At 37.5% G+C, this 17,020-nt stretch overlaps 3 protein-coding genes across 3 annotated transcripts; 1 reads left to right on the forward strand and 2 right to left on the reverse strand.

Annotated features, from left to right (window-relative positions):
- Positions 1–273: 273 nt before the first annotated feature.
- Positions 274–2,453, forward strand: LOC113273978 (chorismate mutase 3, chloroplastic-like). Its single transcript, XM_026523534.1, has 6 exons — positions 274–530; positions 847–1,069; positions 1,144–1,230; positions 1,499–1,642; positions 1,759–1,851; positions 1,967–2,453. The coding sequence occupies exons 1-6, from the start codon at positions 343–345 to the stop codon at positions 2,201–2,203; spliced, it is 972 nt and encodes a 323-aa protein (XP_026379319.1). The 5' UTR covers positions 274–342; the 3' UTR covers positions 2,204–2,453.
- Positions 2,454–8,446: 5,993 nt separating this feature from the next.
- Positions 8,447–9,985, reverse strand: LOC113272679. The gene has a single exon (XM_026522484.1). It carries the CDS (start codon positions 9,983–9,985, stop codon positions 8,447–8,449), a length of 1,539 nt encoding a protein of 512 aa, XP_026378269.1.
- Positions 9,986–13,597: 3,612 nt separating this feature from the next.
- LOC113272680 lies at positions 13,598–14,491 on the reverse strand. Its single transcript, XM_026522485.1, has 3 exons — positions 14,348–14,491; positions 13,890–14,165; positions 13,598–13,828 (listed from the first exon to the last, which is right to left on the reverse strand). Exons 1-3 carry the CDS (start codon positions 14,489–14,491, stop codon positions 13,598–13,600), a joined length of 651 nt encoding a protein of 216 aa, XP_026378270.1.
- Positions 14,492–17,020: the final 2,529 nt, after the last annotated feature.

Consider the following 17,020-nt stretch of genomic DNA (forward strand, 5'->3'; position numbering starts at 1 on the left):
TGTCATGGGGACCATTTCAATTCACTTCTTTTATTGACAAGTGTCATGGGGACCACTTTCAATGATTGGTTCTCTTAATTTCCTTAATTTTCCCTAAAAACAAAACCAGCATATTAAAAAGGAACGGAGGGAGTAGATGTTTTACTGTGCATGCTATTGGAAGCAGTTAGGGGCATTATTGTAATTGCATATATGATGACTACACTCGTGGGTCTCGTGTGTATTAATAAGGGTTTACCAACTTTTTGGTCCCCTGGCTCACTCTCACTCGGTCTCTCTCTCTGCCTTCTCTGTTCTTTTTTTTTTTGTTGTCATTTTCTTTGATCTCTTTCTTAATCTTCAATGGAGGTAAAGCTGTTGAAAACAATCTCACCAACCATTACAAAACCTAATGGATTCGAATCTTTTTCAAAACCCATTTCTTCTTTCACTTTTAACACCAAGCAACATCATGGGTTTAGATTAAACCCTTCAGTTTCATCAAGAAAAACATCTCTAACAATCCAAGCCAGTGCAGCTTCTTCTACCTGGTAAACTCAACCACTCTTTCATTTCTTTCTTTCTGAAATCCTCCTTCTTGTCTTGGGTATTTTGACTATGTTGATAATAATTGACTATAAGTTTTTCTGCATACATTAGGTCTGAATTTAGAAGGAAAATGGATTATTTTTAGCCCATTTTGATAGATTAATTGGTTTTTTTCCCCTATATGGCCCATTTTTAGCCCATTTTGAGAAAATTTTGCTTCCTTGTAATATGTAATGTATGCAATTTCACTGCAGTTTGTCTTATTTTGCAATCTTTGTTCCACATGTTTTGACACTAGGACTTACTGTTTTTGTATAGCATGGACAAAAAGAAAAGGGTTGATGAGAGTGAAAGCTTGACATTGGATAGTATAAGATACTCATTGATTCATCAAGAAGAAAGTATAATATTTAGTCTTTTGGAGAGGGCTCAGTATTGTTACAATGGCGATACATATGACTATGATGCATTTGATATGGATGGTTTCCATGGTTCTTTGGTTGAGTACATGGTCATGGAAACTGAGAAACTTCATGCGCAGGTAAAATTCTGACAGAACAAGGTTTAGATAGCTTTTTTGATGGAGATGTTTATTTATGTTTTGTTTGACATTAGGTGGGGAGATACAAAAGTCCAGATGAGCACCCATTCTTTCCGGAAGCCTTACCTGAGCCTTTATTACCTCCAATGCAATATCCACAGGTATGCTCGAGGTGTATATAGAGCTGGAATGTTACTAGCATTTGTTATACAATGTTTGGGATTGTTGTAGCCTTTTAGGTATATAAGTTGTGAATACCCTTTGAAAATTGGCCGGGTGAACTCGGCTTATACGTGCAAATGCGCAAAGTCTAAAAGAATCTAAAATTGGTCAAGTGATGTCAGATTTGCCTAGATATTGCCTATTCTAAGTTTTAGCATTGAGGGGAATTTGTTCTAACTTGGTCTTGGATTTCTTTCACTTATTAAGGTATTGCACCCTATTGCTGACTCTATAAACATCAATCGAAAAGTTTGGGATATGTATTTTACCAATCTTCTTCCAAGATTGGTTAAGAAAGGAGATGATGGTAATTCTGGGTCATCTGCCCTTTGCGATACACTATGCTTGCAGGTCTGCATTTTGATCAGCTTTGATAAACACCTTGTCAATCAATTCTAATTAGAGTTAAGCAGGTAAACTTTGGGATTCCCTACTGAGTTCTGAGTTTTTTTACATTGTATTTGCAGGTACTTTCAAAGAGAATCCACTATGGAAAATTTGTAGCTGAGGCGAAATTTCGAGCCTCCTCCGACTTATATGTTCCTGCCATTAGAGAACAAGTACAACATCTACCTCCATGGATAATTCTCAATTCACATTTCTGTTGTCTAATGCTTAAGATTTTTGTTAAGATTCTTTGGTTATTCTTCTTGTATTAATTTGGTGAACTTGTAGGATCCAGCAAGACTGATGGAATTGCTGACTTACGAGTCAGTGGAAGCAGCTATCAAGAAAAGAGTAGAGATGAAAACCAGAACCTATGGGCAGGAAAAAAGTTTTATTGAAGAGAACGATGGAGCTGATCCTGTTTACAAAATTAGGCCTAGCTTGGTTGCTGATCTTTATGGAGATTGGATCATGCCATTGACAAAGGAAGTTCAGATTGCTTACTTGTTACGAAGGTTGGATTGAAGTAAAAATAGGAGGCCCTTCCATCTAGTGCTGTTACCCCATGTAAGATTTCGACTCAAATGCGGTAAATTTAAACTACAGCCTTCTTTGAAATTAATATTGGATGCATATGATTCATGCGGTATTCTTTTCAAACTTCGTGAAGCAAATTTTAAACCCAGTCTATCTTTTGTTTTCATGATCTGAATATTTTAATTTGTACATTTCCTACAATTTTTGTCAATAAAGATGAGATTAAGCATGCAATCAATATCACTAACAGATTCAAGAATACGATGTTTTTATAAAATAATGTATTACTTGTAAATATTAACATGTAAAATACTAATCTGATAACAGATATGTCAGATTTCTCTGGTATCGGTCTTGACATTAGAACGTATGAGAATGCTAGCTAGTTAGGGTTGTCACATCTGATCAGTGGGTACAACCTAGTGTTTCTGGTGACAAATAGCATAGCATGCCCATTGAAATTTGAAGGAGATTGTACATCATCTCATTCATATTTGTTAGCAGGGGTAATAATGTAGGAATCTGATAGTCTTCATCAACATCATTATCACCATCACCATAAGTATCACCTTCACCTTCATCTTCATATCCACCTCCACCTTCACTCTCGCCTTCACCGTCACCCTCACCATCGACACCTCCATGACCATCACCCTCGTCTTCGTCATAAGCTACTGTAGCCGCAGCTGCATTATTAACAATCTCTATGTTGCAAAAATCTGTATTGGTCATTGCTTCGTCTACGTACATATTAACTCCATCATATTCTTCATCATCAACATCTTCCATTGCATATTGAAGAGAAGTGATAGTACTGTTATAGTAGTCTGAACATGTTTGCATGCTTGACATATACATGCTCATGTTGGTCAGAGATGTGTTGTTGCTCATCCAATTTTGTATGTAATCCAAAACATTAGATGCATTTGTCCTCGCAAGGTCGATTGATATCTTCAGTAAGGTTGAGACATCCTCTGCATCATAACTTCGAGCATCAGATTCTAATGAGGAGATGCAGAGGTCATAAAATTGAGTGTGACCGCAGGTATCTTCCATAGGTGGCACACCCTGATCCTCTGGCGCACCCTGATCCTCTGGGGTACCCGGATCCTCTGGCGCACCCGGATCCTCTGGTGTACCCTGATCTTCTGACCCAGGATCCTCTGTTCCAGGATCAGGTTCGGGATCATCAGACCCAGATTCAGGATCATCGGAATCTGATCCAGACTCGGATATAATTTTGGCCTTCACATAAGATTGGTTTTGGAAGATGGAAATGAAAACAAGAAGCAGCAAGAGTAGAAGTATTTTTTGATTGCGGATTTTAGTAGCCATAATTGCCTTCTCTGCTATTGTGTCTTGCTTTATGACGAGATTGAGTAAGATTTTCTTTTAAATATCTCTTGCTCTCTTCAGTTTCTCTATCTGTTTGGTTCATGCTTGCTTATTTGTAGGATTAACAATCCAAGTAGTTAGATAGGTACTGGATCTTTATGTGAGTAATAACTAACCCTTGCCCTTGTTGCATGAACTCTACTTTTAGGTTATCGATTAGTGTCATGATCTTTAATTAGGATGTTAACTTTGGTGTGGGTTCTTGATCTTTAAAAACTTAAGTATTATTTTGTAATATCCATGCAGCTATTGATGCCCCTCCTGTTTAATTTTGTTTTTTGTTTTTTGGAGGTGAGTAAGAACAAAGTAGTTTTTCTCCATATATAAAATGTGAAAGTTGATTATTTGATCTTTTAGTCCCCTAAGCCAATCCCAATAAGCGGTCGGTAGGAATCATTTGAAACCAAACTTGAGAAACTAGTTTATATGGTGAAATAGTCGAGACTCCGGTTTACTAGCAGTAAAATTAAATTTTCATCTAAGAGTTGGTCTTTGTATATGATCTCTGCTCTCTTTCTATATGAATTCTGCAACTGACAAATTATGCTTTATTCTTCTCATTTATATCCAATTTAAGACTACAGTTTGTTAATGAAATTTCAAACCTGTTGATCAGACCGACCTCCCTTGCAATTTTTGAGGATCACGTTTAATGAATGATAAACGAAGGAGATGAAAGCAATGAGGATATTAGTTTTTGATTGCCAACACTTCATGAACTTAGGTTGTTACTGTGTGTCTTTGTGTGTCGCTTGATGTCCGTGCTTTGATCGCTTATGCTATTTTAGTTACTGTAACCTCTGCATTACCTGAACTTTAGTGTCTATATGCCGTGATTAAAAACTAATTTTGATCTTTATTGTTTGATTTTTAAGAGGTCTGATCTCGTCATAATTGATGAATTCAGAAAGCTTAAATGTCAAATCAACCTTGGAGTTCAAAATTCAAATTAAGACTATTTCTTAAGATTACTAGATAAACTGTTTCTTAAGATTACTCGTGGAGGTAATTTTAGTTTCATTCATGCGATTCTTAACTTACTGTATTACATTTGCACCAAATATGCATATATAGCTAGACTCAGCCTTGTTGAGAAAAGCTACATTTGATAATTAGCTACAACCTGTTGTATTTGGTGACAAATAACAAAGCACGTCTATTGAAATTTGGAGAAGATTAGACATCATCAGATTCATATTTGATAATGTGGGATCTATTGTAAAAGTGGAGACTCCATCATCGTCCTCATCATCTTCGTCATTATCATAAAGAACATCTTCTACCATTACGTATGCAGAATCATGGATAGCTATATCGCAAAAGTCAGGACCAATAATAGCTTCATTTAAATACATATTAACTCCATCGTAATCCTCTGTATCAACATCTTGAATTGCATGTTGTAGAGAACTGATTGAACCATTGATATACTCTTCACATGTTCTCATGCTGCGAGTAAGGTTCACTTTTGTGTCGTTGGTGCTAGTATTATTGGCAATCCAACCTTCAGTGTAAACCAGAATGTTCGATGCGTTGGTCTTAGCAATATCGATCGAGATTCTCAGTAAACATTTCAAATCAGTATTTGCTTCAGAGCTCCGAGAATCGGATTCTAATGAAGAGATGCAAATGTCATAAAACAGAGTGTGATTGCAGGTATCCTGTAAGAGATCCCCACCCTGCAACTCCTCTGAGTCGAACCTGGCTGCTGCGCTGGTATGAGAATGGAAAATGGAAATGAAAACAACAAACATGATTAGGAGAGTCATATGTTGAAGATCAAAATTCGCAGCCATTCTTGTTTTCTTCTTAGACTTTGCTTCTTGGTGTACTTTTATGGATGATGAAAATGCATAAATTGTGCTGTTAAATTTCTCTCTGCCCTTTCACTTTATACATTTGTATGTCCATGCAATACTTTATTGTTTACAAAGTGGTAATTAGGTTTATATGACAACATGATCTTTATGTGAGCAACCCTCCTGCTAGCTAGCTCTTAATACGATCTTTATTCAGTGTTTAGTGATTTATTAGGCTTCAGTACGTTACCTGATAAATTTTGGGTTTCCGTATATTTTGGTGCTGGACTACTCTTCATCTGCTTTGAGGATTAGGAGGTAAATAGGCAGAAAATGAATAACCGAAAATAAATCGATGTTAGAGCATTTTCTTCCACAAATATCTTAAGTAACTTACAAGCTAGTAGACTGGTGACAATTCTTTTCTTTTTTTTTTTTATGGAAAAGTTCATATATAAAAACTAGCAAATGTAGTACAAGAGGTTTACAAAATCATCTTTATCAAAAGTATTAGAATCAATGCTAGATCTATGAACTTTTTGATTGAGGTTCTCTGACATGTGTTGTAGTCTTTTAATCCTTGCTTCTTTAGCTACGTAGTCCGCGGCGTTGTTATTTTTTCTCTTTATATATCTCACTTTTGCTTGAGGTAGTTCTCCCAATAAGCTCCTAATTTCCTGTAAGGTATTTTCTGCCGCCCAAGAAAATTCAGAATTGACCCTGTTTATATTATCTACCAAAACTTTACAGTCTGAAACGATGAATACGCTTGAAATGATATTTTCCTTAAGCCACATAAGAGTCTTTAGCAAGACCTTAACTTCTGCATGGATTGCTGATGTTGCCCACTCCGAACCCGCCGAAAGATGCATGAAAGCTTTCTCATCAATAGAATATAGGATGAATGCATATCCCGTTGAGCAGTCTTCCTTCTTGTAAGAGGCATCAATGAATATTATCCAATCCGAACTTAGATTGGACCAGTGGTGTTGATAGATAATTCATTTTGCGTCCTCTTAAAGCTTTGAATCGTAACTATAGGGCTAGAGTTTAAGAAGCTATTGATTTGTCCTATCAAGTTGGCTGGGTCAGGATGGATTCTCTCAAAAACTACCGAGCATCTAAATTTCCAAATGAACCAAATTGTGGTGGATATTTTTGCCTGATTATGTCTCAAGTTGTCTTCTGTAATCCACCATTTGATCCAATCAATAATGGAATTGTGATTGTTTTGGGGTAAGATGTTATGAAGGGAGAGACCAAACCAGACGGCTCTTGTAAATGGACACCCACAAAAGAGATGGGTTTCCGTTTCCAGCATTTGGTTGTTACATAAATGGCAAAACAGATTGATTTCCTTGTTGTGAGCACCTAATCTCGCCGAAGTTGGTAGCACTTTTTGAGCTAATTTCCAGATTAACAGTCTGATCCTTGGTATAACTTGAATACTCCAAATCTTGTTCCATGGGAAATCAATTGGAACAGTATCATCTATATCTTGTTTGGCTAAATAAGTGTAGACGTTTTTGGCTGAAAATTTTCCCGAATGATGATGTCTCCATCTGATCACGTCTTGTTCATGGTTTCTTGGATTTAAAGCTTGAATTTTTTCCTTGTCCGCTGGGTCAAAAAAATTGTTTAGCTTTTCCTGATCCCATTTATTTTGTTCCGTTATTAGTTCTTAAACCCTTGTTGGTGCCTGATCTTGAGAGTTTGGAATTCTTTGGATTCTATCCACATTTGGAATCCATACGTCTTCCCATATTTTCACCGAGGCTCCATTTTTGACTTGCCAAATAAAGTTGCCTTTTATTATCTCCAAACCTTTTTTATGCTTGTCCAAATCCACGAAAGATTAGAAATTTTGGACTTTTCAAGAGGGTGTGAGTTTGGGAAATATTTAGCTTTCAAGAGTTTGACCCATAATTGGTTGTGTTCTGTTACCAGCCTGCTTGCAAGTTTAGTGAGAAGAGCCAAGTTGAATTGATGGGGTTTTTTTATTCCTAACCCCCCCTTGAGAAATTGGTTTGCATATACTTTTCCACGCCCTTATAAAACCTCATTGCCTCTTATGCCCATCTTTCTTCCACTAGAAATTTCTCTGTATACGGTCTAGTTGATCAAGAGTTTCCTTCGGCATAGCAAGAGCTTGCATTTGGTATGTTGGGTAGGATTGAAGAATAGATTTTATCAAAACCGTTAGCCCCGCTTGGGTTAACAGTTTTGATTTCCAGCCTTGTAGCGTAGAATAGTACCTTTGTAACAAAGGCTCAAAATTTGCTTTCCTGTTTTTAACAAAGAAAAGCGGAGTTCCCAAATACCTATCATTTTTTGTCATCAGTGGGACCTTAAGTATTTTTGCTAGGATCTTTGCATGTTTTGGGTGAATTTTTGGGCTGAAATAGACACTAGATTTTTGAAGATTAACCATTTGTCCCGTGATGTTTCCGAAAAGTTGTAAAATCTCTAGTAAGCTTTTTGCTTCCCCCATGTCCGCTTTTGTGAATAAAAAGCAGTCGTCCGAAAAAAATAGATGAGAGATGTTTGGAGCATCTTTGTTTATCTGGAGACCCGATAAGTTCTTGTCTTCTATTGCCTTTCCAAGGAGTCTAGACAGAATTTCCATGCATATTAGGAAAAGATATGGTGATAGAGGATCACCTTGTCTTAGACCCCTAGAAGTGTTGAAAGATGGACCCGGGGATCCGTTTAGAAGGATTGAAAACGAGGTTCTTGAGATGCATTGCATAACAAGTTTCGAGCAGAAACCAGAGAAACCAAAAGACAGTAAAACTTTCTCAATAAAATTCCATTCAACCCTATCAAAAGCTTTTGATAGGTCTAGCTTCAGTGCAAGGAAGCCTTTTTTTTTTCTTGGATGTTTTCATCGAATGAATAAGTTCGTGAGCAATGATAATGTTATCAGTGATTTGTCGACCAGGGAGAAAGGCCGATTGATCTGGGGAGATTATTTTTCCAAGGATAGGTTTTATTCTATTAGCTAAGATTTTTGAGATGATTTTGTAAATGGAATTACTTAGGCTAATAGGTCTGAAGTCCCTTGGGGTTTGGGAATGGAGATTTTGGAAATGAGAGTAATGAAAGAATGATTGAGATCTTTGTCGAGGATGGCGGATCGAAAGAAATCCTGGATTTTGTTAATTGTATCTTTTCCCAAAAAATCCCAGTTTGCTTTAAGGAAGCCTGGCTGAAAACCATCTGGTCCAGGTGCTCCCCATTGATTCATATTAGAGATGGTTTTCCAGATTTCATCTTTTGTGGGGATAGCTGTCAAAGAGGCATTTTCTTCGGAACTGATACAAGGGTTTATGATGGTAGAAAGCTCAAAATCAAAGTTACTGTTTTGGGATGTGCCTATTTGTTGGAAATGTTTAAGAAACAAAGAGTTGATTTGATCTCTATCCGAAAGCCAAAGCCCAGAAGGTTCTCTAAGGGAATTAATCGCATTGATTCTTTTTCTATTCGAGGCAGAGGCATGAAAATATTCTGTATTTTGATCGTATTCTTTGAAAAATTTATCCCTTGAAAGCTGGTGATAGTAATCATTTTTGATTTTATACCAATTTCCTAGCTCCGCTTGCAGATTTTTTATTTTATCAATTTCTTTAGCGATGTTCCCGGATCGATGGATGCTATCGATTCTATTGTTTATGGTCCTAATATTCTTATGTATGTTCCCAAAAACATTTGTGTTCCAATGAGCTAAATCAGAAGATAGTAACTTTAAGAGACCAGAGAGAGATGTCTCACCGGAGATGGCAGAGTGTAATTTCCATGAGGCTTCAACTACCGTAGGGAGTGTAGAGTGAGTTAACCAGGACCGAAGGCACCTAAATGGTTTCTGAATCCTATAATTTTGTGGGCTCGAATCTAATAAGATAGGCATATGGTCTGAACCAACTCTCGGTAAATGAGTTACTTTAGTATCCGAAAAACTTTGTGCCCACCTGACGGAAGTTAACGCTCTGTCAATTCTTTCGCAAATGTTTGCTTCCCCTTTTCGGTTGTTAGACCACGTGAATGGCGCTCCCTCATATCTCGCGTCTTGTAATCCCATAGAGTCTATGGTTTGAATAATAAAGGATTTACTGCTTGAGCTTGTCTGATTGCCACCTTGTTTTTCCTTCGGGTCCAAAATTACATTTAGATCTCTAATTAGAATCCACGGTTTGGAAATGAGTTTCGCTAGTTCTGCAATATGAGTCCACTGATTTATTCTATCATTAGCATCAATAGCACCATAAACACATGTAACCAATGTTTCGAGTTCTCCTATTTTTAATTCGAAATGACACACATTGAATTTTGATGAAACTAGTTTCATTTCAACATTATTATACCACGCTATTGCTAGTCCCTTCGCTATTCCCACCGACGACACAATAAACCAGTCATGGAAGAGAGGTTTTTTTAAATGCAGCTCCATCCGAGACAAGGGGGATTTTGTCTCGGCTAAGAATACAACATCAGGTTTGTAATATTGGCAGAGATAGTCTAGATGATCCTTAGTTAGAGGGTTACCAATACCCTGGACATTCCAAGAGAGTAACCTCATTAATTCTAACAACTGAGGGAACCAAAACAAAAAAAAAACACTTAGGCAGGGAGGGGAGGATTAAAATGAACTTGGACAAAGTTGAACTCAATGTCAAAGAAAAGATAAAATAAAGCACTGTGCAACAAAGAACAGGAAGAAAAGGCTTGTTGAGCAGAGAAAGGAAGGGTTGATATGGGGAGCAAAGAAAAGAAGACCAATACCAGATGAGGAAAAAGGAGCCAGCAAATCAAAAGTTTGGTTTAAGACCTAAAAAAGTTTCAAGGTACATATAAATTAAACAAACACAGATGCTAGGTACAAAGCACAAAATAAATACAAAGGATATATTACAGGACCTAATTTACTAAACATGAAAGGACGATTTACAAAATGCAGAAAAGAAAGAAAATTAGACAACAAAGCAGGAACTAAGACAAGATCAGAAACTAAACAGATAAGCAGAACTAGCAAAAAAAACCAAGAAAAGAACCATAGACTCTGACGGGGTCCTGCACAATTAAACATAGGTTTCTGCCTTGGGGTCATATTGGTTCAGTCCATGTGAGCAATTCCCTTTCCCTTAGAATCACCATCACTGTTGTCAGCATTTGCAAAGGAGGCTTCTCCTTTGAACCATTGGTGGGGAAAAGCTATTACTTTGTTATTTCCCTCAACCATTGGAATATCCTTAACTTGTTCAATCTTCAGCTGACAATGAGGATCAGTGATTTCAGTTATCTCAGTAACCTCAGCAGTTCTTTGCTTCTTCATAGCAGGTAGTGGAGTATCCCAGTGAAAATAAGACTGCATTAGAGTCCAGTTCCTATAATAGGTTGTGTTGTTAAGTGAAGAATGCTGAGAGGAACTGGATTCACTTCAAGAATTCAAATTCAGCCCTTGACCAGGTTTATCCCTTTTTTGGACTACCTTCCACATATAAGAATCCTTGTTCCAGTCTGTATTGTGGTAAAATGGAGGTACATCAGCCCTCAGAGGTTGGTTACTAGAAGTACCTGCACTAGTATTGCCCAATATGATGCCTTTGTCACTGTTCTGGCTAGCAGATTCTTCCTCCAAATTCTTGAGGTACTCAGTGCAAGTAACCTCAGACAAAGCTTGGCCTGATTCTGCACTGCCTAGACTATCTTCATGATAATTCAACCCCTGCTGCTGCATCACTGGGATATTTGGTTGCTGTTTCACCATCGCTTCATGCTGCTGTGCATCAATGTTGCATTTCAGCCATAATAGCATCAGCTGCTGCTTGTTGTTGTTCAGCCTGCTGCTGATCAAATAAACAATTCTGAAATTTATGGCCAATCAATTTGCAGTAGTCACAAAATTTGTTTGGAAAATGATGAAATTGAAACCTGATCTCATTAGTAAACCCCATCTCATTTTCAGCCATCACACTAAAGCACAGTCTTTGCTTGTATCTGATGCTAGCCCTCACAGTTATGGAGTAACTTCCATTTGCCTTCCTAACATGGTATGAGAAGGATGAAATATCACCCATACAGGCTAAATATCTTCTCAAGTTATCACTGTTTAACTGAGCATGAGTAAAGTTGTGAATGGTTATGAAGAACATCTCAGTTGGAGGACTCCAAGTAGTTAAATTCTCAGTTCTTTCCCAGATTTTGATGCAGAATAAGTCACCATAAACCACTCTGGTTGCAACTGCCAAAACTCTATGCATGTCATCTTCCCTTTCAAATCTCACTAGAAGAACCCAGTCACTCACCATCTTCACATAGAGACCTCCTTGAATCTTCCACTGGAAAAGCAAGGAATTTCATACATCCCAACTATTCCTTGCTACAGGTTCAGCAAACCTTCTCAACAAACAGCTTGTCCACAAGTCTTCATTACGCAGGTACCTTGATGGTATTATTTCACTAACATCAAACTGTCTACCTTGACTCAGATTCAAAGAGATTTCAAGTTGGTTTGTTAATTGAGATACATCACCATGCCAAACAACATACATGGTGATACAGAAACTCAGCTGAAAAGCTACACTGAAGGGTATTGAGGATTGTGAAATAAACTGAGAAAACCTATAAGGATTTGCAGAGAGGGGAGAGAATAACAAGTAAAGAAACCACTTCATCTTACAGTGTTTATAAAGGGAGAAATTAGGGTTTGGGAAAGCGATGAGAATTAGGTATTAAAAAATGGAATCCCAAGGATTTGTAAGAAATCACAAATTTCTCAGCTCAAAATTAAATTAAAAATTAGGGTTTTTGAGGGAAATCTCCAAGTGTAACGAATTGAGAAGAAATTCAACAAATGGCAAAGGATTAAATATTGGGGAAGAGTAAAGGCAAACATAAAGCGGAATCGATGAAGAAATAGTATCAAAATCGATGGAATTAAGGGAAATCATTACCTGACAAGTTATTTATCGATTAAAAGTCAAGCGTGCACTGGTAGCTGCTACATCCGAATTATCAGACTGTCACCTCCACTAACCTTGATTCTAATAAAAATTAACTCCACTAAACAACCAATAAGACCCCGGTGAGCAGAAACCCTAAAAAATATGTGCTTAACCCCCATCAGAGCCTATGAACGGATTCTTAGCCGCTCATGGCGGTAGGGAAACCAGAAGGAGAAGTTGAAAAAAGAAGGTAAAATCGAAAAAACCGGCTCGTCGTGGGAAAGAGAAAAGGGTTCCCAAGATTGAAAAATTCAAAATGTAGAACAAAAATTGTTTTTTTCGACTGGTGACAATTCCGACTTGGCTAATATGGGAAAATAACGAAAAAGCTAAAGGTATAACAAATTTCATAATCCAATTGTGGACCAGTGAAATCCAACCATTTAAACCAATTTTATAGGCCCCACCCCATAGATCTCAACGGTCCAGGAAATTGTTGTACAGTTGGTCTACGTTTTTGGCCCGCACCTAGATGCGTCCGGAAAATATTGGATATTCTGTTAGAAAAACATGAAAATGCTACATTCATACAGCTCTACTAGGGACGACGACCACCTAGGTCCACTGTATCGGGTATGAGCATAGTAAAGGTGCTCACTGATACCACATGCATACATATATGATATATGTAGAGCCAGGCACGATCCTAGCAAGGGGAAATTAAGCTAAAGCCCAAAAAGTATATTATTCTTATTGTCAGGTCAGGAAATTTTTAAGCTTCCGTGTGTTATGATTTCTGAAGGAAGTACAACTGATAGTGAAGATTCATACGCTAAATACTGCAGCCACACTGGACTGAGCTTCTCTATATTTTCTTTCTTTTATCATTACAAGGATAAAGAGATAATAAATAGTATTCAAACACTAGTAGAAAGAGACTATACATCGTCTCCTTACACGTGGGTTTAACAGAGCCACTGATTTCTAATTAACTTAAGCCTAAAGTAAACAGATTAACATAATTCAAACTAATAACTGTTGTAATTTAATGACCATGCAGTCTCTATTTCGATAAGGGGAGCCACAGTTCACAGGCATGTGACAATACCCTCATCTGCAGATCATCATTGTCCTCAAGGATGGAATTTAGGGAAATGAGCCTTTACATTTGCGACGTCCTCCCATGTAGCATCAGCTGCTGTAGTGTGAGACCACTGAATTAGCATTTGAGGGATAGTGAGGCGACCTCAAGAGATTTCTCTAGTGCCCAACATGGCTATAGGTTTGAGCATTATTTCACCAACAACATCAGTCTGTGGCAGTGTTGACGCAGTAATAGCAGCATCACCAATGCGCTTCTTCAGCTGGGATACGTGGAAGACAGGATGTATCTGAGAAGAAGAGGGAAGTTGGGGTTTGTATGCGACAATACCAACCTTAGCAAGCACAGGAAATGGGTCGTAGTAGAGAGCTGAGAGCTTAAAATTTATGCGGCAGGGCAATAGAAGATTGCCTGTAAGGTTGGAGTTTGAGAAAGACCAAATCACCAACTTCAAAAGTCCTATCAATTCTCTTCTTATCTGCATATAACTTCATCATTTCTTGGGCCTTATGGAGAGAATCTTGTAAAAGTTCCAGCATGGCATCCCTTTGTTGAATGTAATCTTCCACATCGGCTACTGAAGTGAGTACCTCATTTGGGAAAGCAATATGAGGTGGGGAATAACCATATAGATCTTTAAAAGGGGTCATGTTTAGGCTAGTGCTAGTGGCAGCCACTTGAACCAATTCTTTGGATGATGTCATGTCATACATCTGAGGTAGTTATCCAAACAGGCATTCACCCTTTCAGTTTGCCCATCAGACTGAGGGTGATAAGCAGAACTCATGTGTAAGCTGGTACCCATTGCCTTGAAAATCTCTTGCCAAAAATTTCTTGTAAATATCTTGTCCCTATCTTACACAATAGAGGAGGTAAGGCCATGAAGCTTAAAGACATGTGAGAGAAGCTCTTGAGCCACAATAGTAGATGTAAATGAGTGAGCGAGTGCAGTGAAGTGGATGTATTTGGTAAACCTGTCAACTACCACAAGAATGGCATCTTTTTTGTTGGATAGAGGTAAACCTTCAATGAAATCCATTGTAATATGCTTCCAAGATTGAGTATGAACTGGAAGTGGTTGTAAGAGACCAACAGGCAGTGTGTGTTCACCCTTATTTCTTTGACAGATATCACACTGACTGACCAATAGGAGCGTTTCCTTCTTTAAACCTTTCCAGTAAAAATAGCTTTTTGCTCTAATGTAACTCCCTGCCCATTATATTTTGCTAGTCCTCGAGCAAAACAGAGATATTATGCAATTGATTTTTTTTTTTGTGTGATATCTCAATCACTCTATTTCACCCTAGCAATGGTAACAACTTGAATCGTGTGACCCATCAAATCACTTAAAAAATAAAAACAGAAGGATTAGGATTCAACGAGATATGGCGAAACTACCATGTTTTTTTTTTAAAAAATTCTAACACCTGAGATCTGTGCTTTTATGAATAGACTCTTTAGATGTTTCCATCTAATCAGATTGGTTCCTCAACTCCTACAACCAAGATGTTCCCATCCACTTAGATTGGTTAGTACCAACCTTAATAAGCATAAATTTCTAGGCTTTGGAGTTTATTTATTGCAACTAAAAAGTTTCTCCCATACCCCCAAACTTAAATCTAACATTGTCCTCAATGTTCTAAAGATAAAATTAAAAGCATGAACAAGGAAAAATTGTTACCACTCGAAGCAAAAAAGTGAAGGAAAGATATTACCGTGTTGCATAAGATTGGGTTACCTCCCAAGAAGTGCTAAGTTTAAAGTCTTCAGCCAGACACCGGAAGGAATTAATCACCTCATAGAATCATAAAGTAATAGCCGGAATAACTGCGGATCACCAAAACCAAATAGAGCTATCACAAGTAAAAGGAAGCTGCAACATGCCAAGAAAATTAACAAATAAAGCACAACCTTGTCTAGTTTCCTGTTTAAGACAACTACATCTAGCTGTGGTTCAGGTTCAGGTTCTATAACAGGGTCTAGATAAAATATTTCCATGGGTTTCATTTCTTCATAAGTTAGATCCGAATGTTTAGGTTCTCAAATACAAACTTAGAAGCACATAGTAATAGCCTGAATAACTGGGGATCCTCTAAGTCAATCAGATTTGATTCACACATCTGACCACAATGAGAGTGGTGGTGTTCCTTAAAAAAATGTGTCGACCCTAATCTCCTAAAGTAATTAGGTTTAGTCTCAAAACTCAATAACTGACACATTTCAATTTCAAACGTTCCCACAATTGGAATAAAAGTTTTTGGTGGGAAAAAAAAATCAATCTGGGTATCATATCCTGGGTAAACCACATCAACCATAGGATGGGTTTCTAATAACTGAACTTCTTCCTGGACATTATTAGGTTCGGGAAAACGCGTATGAAGATAATCTAGTAAAATTGTTGAGGCACATATGTCAAGTCCCAAGTGAGGGACCTTTCTAAGAGTTAAAGCACATGGAGAATGATGATCACCCCCAAACTTAGAGTTTTCAGTGTCTCTAGATAGACTAGTCACAACTTCCCTAATTTCTAGGTCATCAGATTCCTGGAAATAGTCAATTGATTCTTCTAAGTCAGGTTCATCCTCACTCATCTCTACGAGTACATTTTCTTCTAAGAGTAGAGTTTCTAAATTTCTAGACTCGAAAACAATATTCTCAGGATAAACTAGTTCCTCTAAACCATCATTGGCTTCGTAATCAAAAGGAAGTACAACTTCGTCTAAAACGGTATTATCTGTAGTCAAATCCCCGTCCTTTTGAATAGGTGGATAATAATAAAAATTATCGGTATTTGAACCAGAAATATCATTATCATTATCAAGCTCAATAGGAGTAACAAATTCCTGATCACCATGTCTAAATACTTCAGATTCTTCATCAACATTGTCCACATCATACTCATCATTATCATAACATGGAAATGGCTGAACCTCATCTACACAAGGAGTGTCACCAATTCTAACCTCGATATCTTGATTATGCAAATAACTATCCTCATTTTCAAGAGTATTATTGGATACACTATATTGGAAATTCAAGTCATTTCGAGCAATACTTTCGTTCGTCTCTAACTCAAGTCTACGTGTTGACTCAACTATCCTCTCAAGGGTATCTTCTAAAGAAATCTCCCTAAGTGTTAGATCTAAGTTTCCACTTAACCTATTGAGGATATGTTCCAAAGAAGATTCAGTAGTTGTTGCAGTTCTTTCGTCCATAACTACGTTGTTCACCTCATCTAACTTGTATGTCGATTCAGCTAACTTACGTGATGACTCAGCTAAATTCCTGAGAGACTCTTCTAGAAAAGGAATAGGAACTGAAGGATCATAAAAAGGACTACTTTTAAATAGTTTGATTGTATCCTTTAAATACGGAGAACTAGTATTATAATCTTCTTACCCGTATGACCGATGCGCTTGTGGATAGTAATTGGGCTCACCATGGTATGACCCAAAACCTTGAAAAGGTTGGCGTGCCCAACCACTATTCACACTGTGATCATAAAAAGAGTAATGTCCATGTTGTTCAGTTGGATAATCATTATATTGGCTATACTAGTTCGACATCC

This window comes from Papaver somniferum, chromosome 4 (assembly GCF_003573695.1).
Source record: "Papaver somniferum cultivar HN1 chromosome 4, ASM357369v1, whole genome shotgun sequence".
Taxonomy (NCBI): Eukaryota; Viridiplantae; Streptophyta; class Magnoliopsida; order Ranunculales; family Papaveraceae; genus Papaver; species Papaver somniferum.